Source organism: Salvelinus alpinus, chromosome 12 (assembly GCF_045679555.1).
Source record: "Salvelinus alpinus chromosome 12, SLU_Salpinus.1, whole genome shotgun sequence".
Lineage (NCBI taxonomy): Eukaryota > Metazoa > Chordata > Actinopteri > Salmoniformes > Salmonidae > Salvelinus > Salvelinus alpinus.
In genome coordinates this window covers 20880176-20898341 of record NC_092097.1, presented here as the reverse complement: position 1 = coordinate 20898341, position 18166 = coordinate 20880176, and the positions used below count along the sequence as shown (strand labels likewise).

The window sequence follows — 18166 nt, the reverse complement described above, 5'->3', positions numbered from 1 at the left end:
GAGAGAGAGAGAGAGAGAGAGAGAGAGAGAGAGAGAGAGAGAGAGAGAGAGAGAGAGAGAGAGAGAGAGAGAGAGAGAGAGAGAGAGAGAGAGAGAGAGAGAGAGAGAGAGAGAGAGAGAGAGAGAGATGACACAGTCCCTGACTGCGTGATTTTCAAAACGTCCTTCCTTTGATGCAGGGAGAATCGCATCTGGCCACTTACCCAGATACGGACACACACTCACTGATGCACATTTACGCTCGCTCACACACGCACGCACGCACGCACGCACGCACGCACGCACGCACGCACATCTACACTTACATAGGACGAGACACTTTTGTTTCCCTGGCAATAGCATGGTGGCACTCAGGAACCAATAAGGATCTTCTCCTACTTGCTTATCAAAATACTGTAGTATACATAAAATTATTAACTACATGATTTAGATCGGAAAGCACATAAATTATTAGACAATTAGATAGGTTTTAGAGCATCTGTAGTCATTGATTACAATCTGAACTCAATTCTTGTGAAAATAAATAATCCAGCTAATTTCCATGTTTCCCTGTATGCTTGTTTTATTTTATTGATTAAAAAATCCAATCAAACATCTTACAAAAGAAATGAAAACCATCAGGACACTGACATCATAGCACACTGTTTTACAAAAGATTGTTCTGTTGGAGGTTCATATTCACCCAACATACACACAGGTGCTTTTTCAAAATGTAAATTAATACTGTACTAAAATTTTGAGAAAATAAAAACATCTAATAAATTAGACATCTAATAAATAGTATATATAATTCAATGGTTCATGTACAAAGCTGAAATAAGATTGTGTTAATAGTTATCTCAAACAATATTTCTTCAGAGAGCAAATCAGAGAAAATAAAGGCAGGTGTGTTTATTATGCAAAAATAGATGTTGAACTACCGATATGAGTAGTAACTAAAATAAAATATTTATACATTTGGGTTCTCTACTATCTATTGTATTTACATTAAAAGTCTTGTGGCCTCATTATGTGCAGTGATGGATTTCTTCAACTGTTTTATGCATACATTATGTGTTAATAAATGTGTTCATAAAATACCCAAACATAATTGTCAAAAACTTAACACACAAAGTACATTGCATTTGATTTCAGTCCATAAGTGCATCTTTTGCTCTCCATCACAGGGTCGGAGCTCAATCCGACATATGCCAAGTCTTTGGTGCCAACATTGATCCTGCCATTTGATGACTTATGGCGACTTACAGTCAAGGAGATTGCAGTGTTTAACCGACAGATTGTTGGGGGAGGAGACAGTACTAAAGAGTCCCATATCATTTCAAAGACGCATACATATATTTGCATGCATGTAAATGCACACAAAGTCGTCATGGAATGACTACAATGGATGTTTCTTGTGGAGTTCTGTTTGGGTCAAGGGCCATTACGAAAACCATTTAAACCACTTTAAAACCATATTCACTTTAGACTCGCTGGATTAGCCTATATTTGATTGTAAAACATATTCTGCCTACCTTTTGATTTCAAATAACATAGACCTGTGAATGTAGGGATAGGTTAAGCTAACCGTGTAGTTAAAAAAACAACAATGACATCTAACCCAATCTCTTTTCAGTAACGTAACAGGGTTCCACATTTTGTAGAACATTTTGAGCCATGCTCCAACTACTATTACGGAAGATTTTTTGGTGACAAAACAACCAACATTGTGGATGATAAAATGCCGCGAAAAACTTTTCTCAAAATGCCTTATAAAATGAAAGGAAAACTTATTGAAGTGGCACAGCAGTCATAGACAGGAACCTCTACATCTAGAGGTGGAGTCGCTTGAATCAGCCAACCATACAGGGTTGTCAGCTATTTGTCACAAAACATAACTGAACAATATAACAGCCCCTACAGTGCTGAACTATGCAAAGGCATTGTGGAGTTACAATAACAAAAATCACAACTTTTCTGGAAACATGGAACATTAGTTGTGAGTCTGACCCCAAAGGGTGTAAAAGCACTTTCAGGATGAAGCAGACCTTGGTAAGGCTGGAAGCCACATTACATATTAGACCCTGTTTGAAAGGAAGCCTGTTGTGAGGGACTTCAGTTTAGTTTTAGCGGGGGGTTACGCTCATATTAGCATGCAGTGAAACAGGCTTACGTTGCTTTTCAACAGTTTGCTTTTATGAAGAAGCGGATGAGGGATCCCAATGATCAAATCTACTGTCATATTCAAGGCGCCAACTACCATCACTAGTGTCAGAGTAGAAATATCTCAACTAGTCCTATGATTTCATAGTGTAAAATTCATGCTCATGGGTATTGCTTGGGAATTAAATATTACATGTACATATACAGTACTTACAGCCAAAAAGTATGCACCCAATGTTTGATAACATTTTTGTAACAGTGCTGTAATTCACTAAGAAATAAACCTCATAAAAAATGACTCTTCATGATTTGATTTATTTTTCCATAAGAAACAAATATTTCTAAAATAATCAAAAACCTATCTGGACAGAAGTTAAAAATTTGTTGGTAAAAAAATATTTACATGGCATACAATATCCTGAGGGTCTTGATTGATCCAGTAAATAATTTAGGTCATAAACAGAGGGTCTGTGTAATAAAGATACATATTGTTATATGTAGCCTCAGACATCCCCTATGTGGAACACAATAAAGATTAGCTGTGGTTTAGTCTCTGGACTGGCAAAGCAAGTCACGTTGTGGTACTATACAGTAGAAGGCCTTTCATTGAGGGCACTGCTCCCCCTGTTGGAAAACAGTACAAATGTCATATTTCAATTCCACAACAATTGCTCAAATTTGCTGAGGCTACAGTGTTGCTACACAGTATGCTCTGTTTCATCAAGTAACAAAGGGAACAAAAACACAAATTCTGAACTTTAAAACCATCCCTTACTTCAATGAGAAGTACTGAGACCTACATAAGGGACATAAGCATGGATATCTAAACTGACAAAATGAGTAAGGCAACAGACAAAATAAGAGAAAAGAAAGTAAAAGTAACTTAGCGGTGACCATTGTATAATTGAAGACCCCCTTTTCGTTCTTCTAACCATCTACCATTCCAACCCACCTTCTGCCACCCATGTCCCTGCTCCCACCAAGTTAGTGTTGTGATGAGAAGAGAAAGAAGCTAGAGACGTTGAGACAGGGGATCGGGAGAGGAGATCGGGGCATCTGTTCTCTGCTTGGTGAAGATGCCTGAAATGTAATGACAACCAGTGTGTCAGTTTAGTAGTCAATTTGCACGCAGTTAGTGAGTGGTCCCCTCAGGTTGGGGTGGCCAGAGAGGGTTCAGGGCCGGGCCTCATCAGCGGGAGTGGAACGAGAGGAGAGGGGAGGGACAGGTGCTTAGAGCTGAGAGTCAGCCCCCAGGCTGTTGAGCTCCTCTGGCGAGTGCTTCTCTCCACCAGTGCCAGCCGACTGGCGGAACCCGGCTGAGATCTCATCAAACGTCCGGCCCTTGGTCTCAGGCACCTTGAAGTAGGTGAAGATGAAGAAGCTGAGCAGCAGTATGGTGAAGATGACAAAGACATAAGGGCCACACAACTCCTGTAGGGCGAGACGAAGAGAAGAAGAGAGAACATTGATGACACAGTTTATTAAGCAGTGGGCTCCAAACAAACATGTATTCAAACTACCAGTTCATATATATCAAGATTAGTATTTCTACAACATCTACCATGTTGAGCATCTGACTAACAAGGTTGTGCTCAGTGCTTACCTCTACATACTGGAAGGCCATGCCCACTATGAAGTTGGCAGTCCAGTTGGAGAAGCCAGCAACAGCGAAGGCCGAGGGCCGGGGTCCCTGGGAGAACAGCTCAGCCACAATGAACCAGGGGATGGGACCCGGGCCGATCTCAAAGAACGCCACAAAGGCAAAGATGGCCACAATACTCACGTAGGACATCCATGGCAGCTTGTCCTGATGGAGGACAAACAGACAGCAGGGGGTTGAACTACTGGTATTCATTCTACATATTACATTAACAAGGACTATTATGAAAACACCAAGTGTTTTTCCTCATTGGTTCCTTATGAGAGCTGCTACCATTATGTGAAGTGTGTTGTAGTTAGGCTAAGTACCAGCAGAGCCAGAGCGATGGTCATCAGGACGGCAGCGCCTGCCATTCCTATCAGCCCCAGCAGGTGGAGAGACCTGCGTCCAGCGCGCTCCACCACAAACAGCTGAGGAACGGAGAGAGGGTTGAGTTATACTGTCTAAACACAAATTAAGTGCATCATGCATCATGTGCACCAAAAATGACACAAACACATCAGTATCTGCCATAGTTACTCACCGACACCACAGTGAAGGCTGTGTTGACCACACCGGCACCAATTGTAGCATAAACAGGCTGAGCAACTCCGGCCTTCTCAAAGATACGGGTAGAGTAGTAGAAAATCTGGAGGAAACCAACAGCATAGTTTAAAGTTACAAAATAGACATGGCAGCATAGGTGTTTGTGTATCTGGAGTGTGTGTTAGGGGTGAGAAGTATGAGAAGTAACTCACAGCGTTGATGCCAGAAAGCTGCTGGGAGAGCTGGAGCATGATAGCGATGAAGATGGGCTGGCGGTAGAGTGGCGAGCGGAACAGCTCTGGGATGGTCACCTTCTTCTCCCTCATCATCTGCCTGGCCTCCTCCTTCATCTCCTGCATGTCTGCACTCACGTCTGTGGTCCCACGCAGCTTCTTCAGGACTGACAGGGACAGAGAGAGAACGGAGGTTACATTACAGTCTGCTAGGGCTGGGTCACTCCATACCTGGTAAATTCAGACAATTCAGGGATGAGTTTAAATTCAACCAATGAATTGAAAATAATTCCGAATTTTTTCAAGTCATTCAAACTGACAGACCTGAAATTGGCTGAACTGATGACATAAAGAGTATGAATGTGTGTTTGTGTGTAAATGTACTCTACTCACCAGTTTTGGCCTTGTTCTCCTCGTTGCGGTTGATAAGGAGGAAGCGGGGGCTCTCGGGGCAGAAGGGCAACAGGGCACACTGCGCCAGGGCTGGGATGAAGGTGAAGCCCAGCAGGAAGGGCCACAAAGACGCGTTCCCCATTAAGGCCTCCATGCCAAACACCTGAACCAAAACACATTGTTAGACCACCATCAGATTAAGCCTTCTTGTGCAAACTACCGCCATACCTTACTTATTTGTTAACCTAAAGACGAGCACCCAGACCGAGCCAGTCTCAGGGATAGCTAACTCTGGAGATCCCTTCGATATATAATAATAATAATATATTCCATTTAGCAGATGTTTTTATCCGAAGAGACTTAGAATCATGCATGCATACATTTTATGTGATCCGGGCAATTAAACCCACTATCCTGAAGTTGCAAGCGCCATGTTCTATCAACTGAGCGGTTAATCCGCTTTTAGTTTTTTTGCATGTTACGTGTGGAATAATCTCCAAAATCAGACATTTTATGATTTGGTGCTTCTAGGGAAATTCATACGGCTGATTGAGGACATATTTACTGAAACATATATTTATTTTCTATGATTGTGTTCTGTATCTCTGTTTTGCTTTGGTAGTGTATTGATGTGCATATTTTTGTAATTACTGGGCTCATCTGTAAATGAGACCTTGGTCTCAGCCTGACTCCCTGTCAAAATAAAGGTACAACATTTTGTTACGTTACAGCCTTATTCAATTTTTATTTTATTTTTTTAAGTTGTTTATTTTCCTCATCAATCTACACACAATACCCCATCATGACAAAGCAAAAACAGTTTTTTAGAAATGTTTACTAATCTATAAAAAAAAATTGAAATATTTCATTTACATAAGTATTCAGACCCTTTACTCAGTACTTTGTTGAAGAACCGTTGGCAGTGATTATAGCCTCGAGTCTTCTTGGGTAGGACACTACAAGCTTGGCACACTTGTATTTGGGGAGTTTCTCCCATTCTCCTCTGCAGATCCTCTAAAGCTCTGTCAGGTTGGATGGGGATGGACGCTACACAGCTATTTTCAGGTCTCTCCAAAGATGTTCGATCGGGTTCAAGTTCGGGCTTTGGCTGGGCCACTCAAGGACATTTAGAGACTTGTCCCGAAGTCACTCCTGCATTGTCTTGGCTGTGTGCTTAGGGTCGTTGTGCTGTTGGAAGGTGAACCTTCACCCCAGTCTGAGGTCCTGAGCGCTTTAGAGCAGGTTTTCATCAAGGATCTCTCTGTACTTTGCTCTGTTCATCTTTCCCTCGATTCTGATAAGTCTCCAGGTCCCTGCCGCTGAAAAACGTCCCCACAGCATGATGCTGCCACCACCATGCTTCACCGTAGGGATGGTGCCAGGTTTCCTCCAGACGTGACGCTTGGCATTCAGGCCAAAGAGTTCAATCTTGGTTAAATCAGACCGGAGAATCTCTACCATAAAGGCCTGATTGATGAAGTGCTACAGAGATGGTGTTCCTTCTGGAAGGTTCTCCCATCTCCACAGAGGAACTCTAGAGCTCTGTCAGAGTGACCATCGTGTTCTTGGTCACCTCCGTAACCAAGGCCCTTCTCCCTCGATTGCTCAGTTTGGCCGGACGGCCAGCTCTGGGAAGAGTCTTGGTGTTTCCAAACTTCTTCCATTTAAGAATGATGGAAGCCACTCTGTTCTTGGGGACTTTCAATGCTGCAGAACTGTTTTGGCACCCTTCCCCAGATCTGTGCCTCGACACAATCCTGTCTCAGAACTCTATGGAGAATTCCTTCGACCTCATGGCTTGGTTTTTGCTCTGACATGCACTGTAATCTGTGCGACCTTATATAGACACGTTTGTACCTTTCCAAATCATGTCCAATCAATTGAATTTGCCACAGGTGGATTTCAATCATGTTGTAGAAACATCTCAAGGATGATCAATGGAAACAGGATGCATAGAGTCTCATAGCAAAGGGTCTGAATACTGTAAATAAGGTTTTTGCTTTGTCATTATAGGTAGTGTGTGCAAATTGCTGAGGATTTGTATTTATTTAATCAATTTTAGAATAAGGCTGTAACGTAACAAAATGTGGGAAAAGTTAAGTGGTCTGAATACATTCCGAAGGCACTGTATTATCCATTATTCTCCATATAATATCCCTGTGGCCACTGACACTGACCTGTGCCATCAGGATTCCCGTGACAATGCCCAGCTGGTGGAGGGTACCCAGGGCTCCTCGAAGGGCAGTGGGGGCCACCTCACCCACGTACATGGGTACAAAGCCAGTTGAGAGGCCGGAGTAAAGTCCCACCACGAAGCGCCCGATGATCAGCATCTCCCACGAGCCACCCATCTTAGAGAAGCCCATGAGAGCAGCGGAGACAAAGGCCAGCACGTTGGCCATGAGCATGGAGTTCCTCCTGTAGGTACCACAGAAATAGTCAATTACAGTCCAATTATTGTACAAACCTTTACATCTCACACATATTAAACAGTACATAGGCCATCCATGTCATATAATCTCACATAACACAGTTGTAAATAAACATTGTAAAGTGACGTATTTACCTGCCAAAGCGGTTGACAAACAGGCCCACGGAGAAGGAGCCGAAGATACCGCCGACTGAGAAGATGGCGACGGAGACGGACCACAGGGTGGTGAGGGAGGCCTTGGTGATGGGCTCCTGGTAGCGGTCTGACCATGTCTCATTGAGAAACCTCTCAATAACCTAGCAGAGAAGGGGAATGAAACAGTGCCAATGAAAGAAATCACAGTCAAATGTTCACTTGTTTTTTTAATTGAAGATTATTGTCCTCATTGCCATTGGCCAAGTGACTGCTGTGTTGGTGTCTGGCCAGTAGATGACGGTGTAGCGTGTGATTTCAGGGCCATGTTTCATATGAAAACGTTCTGAACGTTGTAGATAGAATTGCCACAAATAGAGCCGGCATTCTTATTCTACATGTCAGAGATGCATGTTTGTTCTACATAGCATATTTCTATCTGAACGTTCCAAAAAGTTGAGTCCTGCTGAACACGCCCCTCGTTTTCCTTCAACAAGGAAGTTTATGAAAGAGTGAAGTGTTGGGTTTCAGCCCCTTCCCCCACAGTGACTTATCAGTGTTGATAAAAATACATAAGTCCGCCCAGCTTGTGATGGAAGTTAAGTTGTACAGGCTGGGAAAAATGTGCCCTCTATCTAGCACTTCTAGCACTCAGCACTGAGCCCTGCCTCCTCCTGTCCTCCTCTCCCAAATATCACCGCTGGCTCCTGTCATGTGCTTTGCTGATAGATTATACAATATACTTTTTTACCGATACTTACATAACGCTGAGTGGTTCATATAGAACTGATAATGTATGTATAAGTCAGCTGAGGGGTAGGCTGTTCAAGATATGGCATAGGGTATATCATACATTTATACAGACCCAGAAAGTTATCCTAATTATTCTCCAAAGAGGTGATGACAAATCTAATATAGCCTAGCCTAGTCAGCCTAACACTGTTAATACTGTCCAATCAAATAAACATTCTTACAGATAGAGAATGGCTGGTGTCTGACTCAAGACCTAGCAAGCACCTGGCCACAATGAAATACACTGTTCATTCATGACCGTTGACCCTGCTCTGATTAAAGTGTTACTGCCTCTGTGGACTCCTGGCTGGGCAGGCAGTCAGGTCTGTCTGTGCTACAAGGTGCTCAATTTGGAGCGGGCAGAAAGGCAGAAGAACAAACAGGACAGCAGCCCAGGGCCCTTGAGAAACACCTAATCTAATCAGTGCTGCACTCTTTAGAGCGGAGGGCCTGCGTCACAACAACCAGCATCACTCCATCCCTAATCATAGAGAAAGAGAGAGGGAGAGAGGGGGAGGTTGGTTGGGGATAATCTAGGGTTTCCATATACAGTAGTAATGCTGTTCTCACATTTACCCTAAATCTGGATGTGTCTCTATGTTCAGCAACACTGTCGTTTCTGTGAACACTTCCCTGCACTCTGTATGTTGCTCCTAAACAGCTGTGGCATGGTGTGGTATTACTGAGCATGTGTCAGTGTGCTTACAGTATTAGTGTTTTATTAGAATTTTTCTTTCACTTGACATCGCAGAGTATTTTGTGTAGACTGTTGACAAAAAATGGCAATTAAATAAATGTTAATCCCACTTTGTAACACAACAAAATGTGGAAAAAGTAAAGGGGTGTGAATACTTTCTGAAGGCACTGTATGCAGTAATCAATATCAGTAGTACTATAAAATAATGTAAAACAGTGCTGGATCACAGACAACAATGGCAGCGGAAGGTAGCCACTTAACACATAATGACAGACAGATGGGTGTGTGTAATGGAGCAATAAGTTGTCTCCTGAGAGAGGAACACCAGGACAGAAGTAAACTCAGACTGCATATTAGTGGGATGAAGGGACATGTCCACAGAGCCCTCATTTGCCAAAGTTAAGGTAGAGGGCCTGTGTGTCCCGTGTATCTAGAGTAGAGGCTGACCAATATGTTTTTAGGGGTCCGATACGAATTCAGTTTTTTGGGGGGGACAAAATTTACCGATACCGATATATCTGCTGATATACTGTTTCACGCCGGAGAAATTAAAAACTAAACAACTGTCCAAGAAATATGCTTCAAATGTTGATTTCTTACATAGTGACAATAATGACATATCATGAGAATGGACGCAAGTGTTCAGATAAGCATTAGATTCACGTTTATCAGCCTATTTATTGAATATCAGTTATCGGTGGAATTATCGTCCGATACTGATATAGCAGTAAAAGGCCAATATGTAAGGGATACATTACCTTGGAAATAATGGACAACACAGCGGGGCGAGTCCCTTTGCAGAGTTCCTTTTTCCAAGGTAATGTACAGAATGGTGGTGTTTATCCCGCTTATACCACAATTGCCAAAGAAAACAATACTTAAGCACACATTTACCGGTAAAAATAAAAATATATATATTTTCATTTTTATAAGCAAATTCATACTTTCTCATCATTTGGTTGGTCTCATCATTCAGCAAAGTAGCTGCATTTATGTTTATTTAAGCCATTTTCTATTGACATTCATTTCGATACATCCATAACAATGAGCTGATGATGCCCCCGTTTTGCCTGGCATAGCTAGAAAAGTTGGCCTTCTCATCAGGACACTTGTTGACACTGACTGCAAGTTACAAGGAGATCGCACTGCATATCAAACACCAGGCTTGAAGCTAGCTAAATAGTTTGTTGCTAGTAAAAGTGCCAATATGACAACCGAATTCTAAAATATCAGTTGCTGAAATCAGCTGGTCAAACTAGAAACATGTGGGAGCATTTGACAACTTTAGTGGCGGAGGGCAGAGGAGAAATGTATGTTCATCACTCACCACGTCAGGTCATCAGACACTCCCCCAAAAATATGTCTCTGCAAAAACAAATCAATGCTAGTAAGCCAGCTATTTGTTTTCCTCGTTGGACCTGCGTTTATAATCTATTCAATTTTAGTTTGTGTGGTTGTTGGATTAGATTTCTGCAACTTTGTATCAAGTACTGTCTGCATGTGTAGGTGGATATTGCGTCATGATTGCAAGGTGTTCTGATATCTTTTCAAACCTTTCCACGTTATCTGGTTTGTTTCCATTCTAGTATGCCCTTCTATCCAATCAGAAACTAGTATTCAACAATGCTGTGGTATAACAGTTGATAGTATTGGTAAACCGATATATCGGTCGGGCTCTAGTATCCAGCAACAAGGCACCTGGAACTTTGAGCAGAGCTGAGCGCCACAAGGCTTGTTCAGACAAAGAGAAATACTGTGTGTGGCTTAGCCCTTTTACCTAAACTAAGAGATTCTCAAGGACCACATGACCAAACATCCCCAGACTATTGTGAGCTTTCAGTAAACACGACCATTCTGTAGAGTTAGCACCTACAGTAAAAAGCTGTCCAGGGGATACACTTACATGTGCAACAGTATGAAGGAGTAGGGTCAAAGAAACGTGTTTAAGTTAATGGAAAAGAGGTTCATTTAATTGATGGAGTCAGATCTCACTGAGAGCTCCTAAATTATGTTTCCTTTAACGGAGTGAGTAGCACTCTCCTGGCTTTCTCCTCACCTACAGTCTGGCAGGCCCTTTTGGGGCATGGAAACACTCCTTTACACATGAATCACATCACAGAGGTCCTCGCACGGAGAGAGCCTTGGACGAGATAGGCCTACGTCGAGTTATTATTAGCCCCCTTCTTTTCACGTGTTGCAGGGAACATATTGTCTGGCCTAGACAGGCACAGGGGCAGTCCTGTCTGGGAAAAGGTGCCAGTGACGATTTGAAAACGGTGTCGTTGGGATAAATATAGACAAGCCTTCCACGCCCAATTCCGATCAGACACATCAGCCCCCCCTCCCCACCCAATCTCATCCCTATGGACTCACCTTCTGAGGGGCGTTGATGACACCTGTGTTGTAACCGAACTGCAGTGAGCCAATCACCGCTGCTCCTACTGTCAGCATCAACTGGAAGGTTACTTGCTGCAAAGAGACAGGAGAGAGAGTCAGTTAGAAATCACCTATCCTCCAAATCTTGAAGGTACCTGGAGTTGACAGGCTTATTGTCTTATGATAACAAATCTGTAGGCGAAGTTATCCCACTGATGCCATTCCATATAGGCCTAGGCAAGATAGGCCTTTAGGAATATTTTTAGTGAGAACCTAGGTACAGTACTGTAAGGGTTAATCAACTTAGTTTTACAATAACCATTGACTTCATCCTGTTCTACTAGTTAGACAAGTAATTTCACTATGAACACCCTGAAGAGTGACAAGCTTGTCCTGATTCTCCTGACTCGTGTTCTTTGTATGGACCTTCTGTGTTGTTTTGACTGCACATCACTTTAATGAATGTGGCCCTGGTAATGTTTTAGTTCCTAAATGCTTTTCGTCCTCCTCCAAAATGTAAAAAGACTTGCCTAACTTGAGCTGCAGTTTCCGTAGAATGGGCTAGTATCCGACTTTGTGCAATAGGTGGTTGTACTGCCCCAAATGTGTGTGATAGTGATGCAACTTGCAAGAAGGCAACCTATCCTCAGTCCAAGCAGACAGGAGGAGAGAGTTCATCATCAAACTGTCCACCAGGTGGTTGACTGTAAATATTGGTGCATTAGGATAATGTGTCCACACCCAGCTCTCTCAGAAGAATGGTGGTTTAGTCCCAGGCATTGTTCTTGTTCCGGTTAGTTCTAAAAATCATTTGATGGGCTTAATCCCAGTGGAACCCCAAGGCAGGCAGAGATTATCCTCATGCCATCAAGTTAACACTCACACATAATCCTTTTCAGATGAGCCATTATGCCACTTTCACATTTCATGTAGTGTGTCTGTGGCTAAGTCAGTATTGTAGGCATATTGGGGTTTAGGCTACCCACGAGTCGATTTTTTGAGTTGGCTACAATTGTGTGTAGAAGAGGTATGTGGGTTACTGGTAATGGGAGTTGTCCACTGTTTGGGTGTTGTCTGTATCTGTGGTGATGTTTTGGTAGTGACATGGCTGTTCTGTTAAAGTTAGAGTTAGCCTTAGTGGTTCACACCAGTTGTGATGGCAGCTGAGATCCTCTTTCTTACTCATGTTGTGATGTGACTATATTGGGATTCCAAACTTAAAGCCAGTGTAGTTACGACAAGGTCCCACATGTCTGTAAAATGTGTGTGAAAGTGAACCATCCCAAAACTACGACATATAGGCTTTAACACATTGTTCAAAAAGCACTCAACTATATAAACTAAGATATTGAACTTTCATGATTTCAGAGTTGCGTCATTGGTTGTTATAGCCTACATGTGTTTCTTATTCATGGGTTAAACTAGGCCCACTAGCAGGACTATCTGATAGGGAAAAGGGTTTATATAAGGCAGATTTGAAGGGCAGTAATGAAATAAGCCTACCTCCCTTAAAATATTTGTTGAGAAGAAATACTCAAGGCTATTCTAAACAAAAGGGGAGGAATAACATGTTTGTGAATTCTGAGATTCTTGCCTGAGGGTATGAAGAGGGTAGGAAGCTAGAAAGTTTGGAAACACTCACTGCACAGTGTAGCTCAGTAATAGAGACCCCAAAAAGGGCAGGCCTGAAAGTTTTGTGGCCCCACCCCACAGTAGCAGGTTGACCAATAAGGTTCCACACAATCAATGAGTAGATGGGGTTCAACGAGTGCATCACTGGGTTGTTATAACCAGCCCAAGTACAGGATGTGAACACACACCACACACAAATACACATGTTCAGGAATCCAGAAGTTTTAAAGCTGTTGGCTAGGTTCTTAAAGGAGCCATGCTTCCTTTCAGTGAACCAGTTATGTCATTCTTATATAGACAATAACTCACTTTTGTAAAAACACCAGTTTCGAAATTAGCAAGAGACACAGTCTTCCTTCAACACAACACTCATAGGCTACCTCCCTCTTGTTCACTCAAAAGATGTGCAAGTTTTAAATGGCCACTGCTTGAGTGAGTCTGGGACCCTTTAACACAGCCAAACTGGTTTGCAAATACTCCATAAATATGGAACTTCACTGGAGGGTGTGTTTGGATGTGTGTGTGTGTGTGTGTGTGTGTGTGTGTGTGTGTGTGTGTGTGTGTGTGTGTGTGTGTGTGTGTGTGTGTGTGTGTGTGTGTGTGTGTGTGTGTGTGAGGAACTAGGAAACACTCCTCTCTGACATTGCGTTTAAACTACATACCAGTGTGTAGAGGGAGACCATGCCTTCCCCCTGGCTTAAACACACACACAAACACACACACTGCAAGGAGGAAGAGTTAGGGCAGATCTTGTGTTCTATGCAATCAGAAAACATTCCAGTGTGTCCTTCCTGAAAGGGGATGGTCATGTATCATTTACCTAGGAAACAATGAAGTCACACCCTTCAGCTCGGAGATGGTTGTCGCAGCCTTCCAGACTAATACTGGCCCTTTAAACACATAATGTCACCATCTTTGTAAAACAGCTGGCGCCACCAACCGTGTTAACATTCCTGCTAAAGATGTATTAATTTGCATTAAAATGTTTACTTTGAGTCTTTTGATTAGTTAAGCTATACAAAAAGACCTTGTTATCACATGATGACTGATGACTCATGCCCATGTTCAATAAGGAACTAAAGGTACTGGTTATATAATAAAACAACAACATTGTCAATGAAAACAGCTTTCATTGAGACAACAAAATCAGGAGAGTTTAACTGGCATACCGACAGCATACAAAATCTCTTACCATTTTTAGAACGTGTTTATGTTAACATTTTCCTGGTTCTGTCAGCGCAACCGAACCTCCATGCAAATAAATCTCCTTCTCCTCAGGAGTGAGTCTGTGAATTTCTGTCCAGTCACAGTGATGTGGCTGGCGTATTGTTGACTGTGGCTTTAGGCCTAGTTGGTTATAATTGAATTCATCTAACTTGGAAAAACGCAAATTGAATATTTAGATATACAACCTTTATCCAAAAAAGTGTTTTGCATGATTACAATCAACGTTTACGTTTCAGGCCTGCCTCATCTAATGCCTCATCGGTGAAACCTCTTCACATCGATGTGATGCATGAGATCTTCTGGGCTTGAGTAAACATCTAAAGTGATCATTCAGCCTGTCCCTTGAGCAACAGTTTACTCAACAAAGTTCAATGGTTAAATTCTTGGAGGTAGTTAGGTAAATGAGATCTACTTCATAAGATCAACACAAGCAGTCCATTAAGGAAACACTGACGCAGGAGCCAGTGTATACTGCACTGATGAATGACGATGGTGAGACTGTTCTTAAAAGGAACGAGGAACAGGGGTTGGACCAAAGTTGTATGTAGAGTTGTGAGAGTCAATTCCAAGTGTAAGATAGAACCTTTTTTCACATAAGCACTTTGTTGCCTAATGTCTGTGACCAAAGCCCTAAAGCAGACACTACTGGTTTTTGGAGGATGTCTGGTGAAATAGAATTACTTCCTGCTCTGTCATGTTTACAGCCACATCTTCCCTGTAAGTGACACCTATAATGCAATAGTTTAGTTCCAGTGAATTGAATCACCTTTGTCTATAATCTAGAATTGTCAGTGGTCCCTCTCTTCTAACACCCTAGCCTCTTCTAAAATTACTGCTGGTACACGGTGCATCATATTGAGTGATAGTCTGTGAGTAAACTGTCGTGGACAGATCTACGTAAACATAACTGGTATCGTAGAATCTGTCTGGAAGGAATGGGATGCCTGGGATAATGAGCAGCAGTAGTTCCGGTGTTTGGCTTTTTTCATCACTGGTTATTTGGACAAATCATTCTTTATGTAATTTATCTTTGTTTCATAGTGTCGTTTTTTCTTCTTTTTATTCAGTTTAGTCACATGATTTCTCAATTTGCAGTACGTTTACCCATCAGTTGTGCAATAAGACAGATTTTGACATTCCTTTTGCCTCATCCCTCTCAACTAGAGGTCGACCGATTATGATTTTTCAATGCCGATACCAATATCCGATTATTGGAGGACCAAAAAAAGCAGATACTGATTAATCGGCCGATTTTATTTATTTATTTGTAATAATGACAATTACAACAATACTGAATGAACACTTTTATTTTAACTTAATATAATACATCAATAAAATCAATTTAGCCTCAAATAAATAATGAAACATGTTCAATTTGGTTTAAATAATGCAAAAACAAAGTGTTGGAGAAGAAAGTAAAAGTGCAATATGTGCCATGTAAAAAAGCTAACGTTTAAGTTCCTTGCTCAGAACATGAGAACATATGAAAGCTGGTGGTTCCTTTAACATGAGTCTTCAATATTCCCAGGTAAGAAGTTTTAGGAAGTAGTTATTATATGAATTATAGGACTATTTCTCTCTATACCATTTGTATTTCATATACCTTTGACTATTGGATGTTCTTATAGGCACTTTAGTATTGCCAGTGTAACAGTATAGCTTCCGTTCCTCTCCTCGCCCCTACCTGGGCTCGAACCAGGGACACATCGACAACAGCCACCCTCGAAGCATCGTTACCCATCGCTCCACAAAAGCCGCGAGTTGATAGGCTTGAAGCACAGCGAATAGCTGCTGGCAAACGCACGAAAGTGCTGTTTGAATGAATGCTTACGAGCATGCTGCTGCCTACCACCGCTGCTCTATCAAATATCAAATCATATACTTAATTATAACATAATAACACACAGAAATAGGAGCCTTAGGTCATTAATATGGTCAAATCTGGAAACTATCATTTCGAAAACAAAACGTTTATTCTTTCAGTGAAATACGGAACCGTTCCGTATTTTATCTAACGGGTGGCATTCATAAGTCTAAATATTCCTGTTACATTGCACAACCTTCAATGTTATGTCATAATTACGTAAAATTCTGGCAAATTAGTTCGCAACGAGCCAGGCAGCCCAAACTGTTGCATATACCCTGACTCTGCGTGCAATGAACCCAAGAGAAGTGACACAATTTCCATAATTTAATATTGCCTGCTAACCTGGATTTCTTTTAACTAAATATGCAGGTTTAAATAAATATACTTCTGTGAATTGATTTTAAGAAAGGCATTGATGTTTATGGTTAGGTACATTCGTGCAACGATTGTGCTTTTTTCGCAAATGCGCTTTTGTTAAATCATCCCGTTTGGCGAAGTTGGCTGTCTTTGTTAGGAAGAAATAGTCTTCACGCAGTTCAACGAGCCAGGCGGCCCAAACTGCTGCATATACCCTGACTCTGTTGCACAGAACGCAAGAGAAGTGACACAATTTCCTTAGTTAAAAGAAATTCATGTTAGCAGGCAATATTAACTAAATATGCAGGTTTAAAAAATATATACTTGTGTATTGATTTTAAGAAAGGCGTTGATGTTAATGGTTAGGTACACATTGGTGCAACGACAGTGCTTTTTTCACGAATGCGCTTGATAAATCACCCGTTTAGCGAAGTAAGCTATGATTCAATGATAAATTAACAGGCACCGCATCGATTATATGCAACACAGGACAAGCTAGATAAACTAGTAATATCATCAACCATGTGTAGTTAACTAATGATTATGTTAAGATTGATTGTTTTTTATAAGATACGTTTAATGCTAGCTAGCACCTTACCTTGGCTCCTTGCTCCACTCGCATAACGCAGTCTCCTCGTGGAGTGCAATGTAATCAGCCATGATCGGTGTCCAAAAATGCCGATTACCGATTGTTATGAAAACTTGAAATCGGACCTAATTAATAGGTCGACCTCTACTCTCAACTATACAATTTTTTAATTCCTCATCCATCCACAGGGATTTAACATTTAACATTACAGTCATTTTCTTAATGGGTGCATGCTTATTAATCACTGGGATAAGCAATTTCATAAATGTGTCAAGTGCAGCGTCTGGTTGCTCCTCATTACACACCACGGACCAACAAATATTCTTTACATCAACAACATAGGAATCACTACAAAACGTATTGTATGACCTCTTATACACTATATTACGCCCAGCCTTTGGAACTTTGGTCTTCCTAGATATGGCTACTATATTGTGATCATTACATTCGATGGATTTGGATACTGCTTTAAAGCAAATTTATGTTGCATTAGTAAAGATGTGATCAATACATGTTGATGATTTCTCTCCTGTGCTGTTTGTAACTACCCTGGTAGGTTGACTGATAACGTGAACCAGGTTGCAGGCACTGGTTACAGTTTGAAGCTTTCCAGGTACTAGTTACAGTCTGAAGCTTTTTCTTGAGTGGGCAGCCTGATGAAAGCCAGTCAATATTTAAATCAACCAGAAAATATACCTCTCTGTTTATATCACATACATTATCGAGCATTTCACACATGATATCCAGATACTGTTAGTACTTTGTGGTCTACAGCTGCTTCCCACCAGAATGGGCTTTAGGTGAGGCAGATGAACCTGGAGCCATATTACTTCAACAGTATTTAACATGAGATCCTCTCTAAGTTTTACAGGAATGTGGTTCTGAATATAAACGGCAACACCTCCTCCTTTGGCATTTCTGTCTTTTCTGTAGATGTTATAACCATGTATTGCTATCACTGTATTATCAAAGATATTATCTAAGTGTGTTTCAGAGATTGTCAGAATCTTTTACTTGCAAATGATTGATTTCCTGAACCTTGTTCTTAAACAACATATGTTAACGTGGGCTATTTTTAGCACTTTCTGGGAGACTTGATTGTTTTCATTGATT

General features: G+C 41.5%; 1 protein-coding gene across 2 annotated transcripts in view; it reads right to left on the bottom strand.

Moving 5' to 3' along the window:
* Positions 1–544: 544 nt before the first annotated feature.
* LOC139535670 (solute carrier family 2, facilitated glucose transporter member 1-like) overlaps positions 545–18166 on the bottom strand; it is a 60679-nt gene continuing 43057 nt past the window's right edge. For both annotated transcript variants that reach the window (XM_071335342.1, XM_071335340.1), the window contains exons 2-10: positions 11379–11474; positions 7520–7680; positions 7131–7371; positions 4954–5116; positions 4540–4727; positions 4326–4430; positions 4111–4212; positions 3746–3949; positions 545–3573 (exon numbers count right to left, since the gene is read on the bottom strand). In XM_071335342.1, coding sequence (XP_071191443.1) covers positions 3373–3573; positions 3746–3949; positions 4111–4212; positions 4326–4430; positions 4540–4727; positions 4954–5116; positions 7131–7371; positions 7520–7680; positions 11379–11456 — 1443 coding nt within the window. In that variant the 5' untranslated portion in view covers positions 11457–11474 and the 3' untranslated portion in view covers positions 545–3372. The remainder of the gene's footprint in view (positions 3574–3745; positions 3950–4110; positions 4213–4325; positions 4431–4539; positions 4728–4953; positions 5117–7130; positions 7372–7519; positions 7681–11378; positions 11475–18166) is intronic.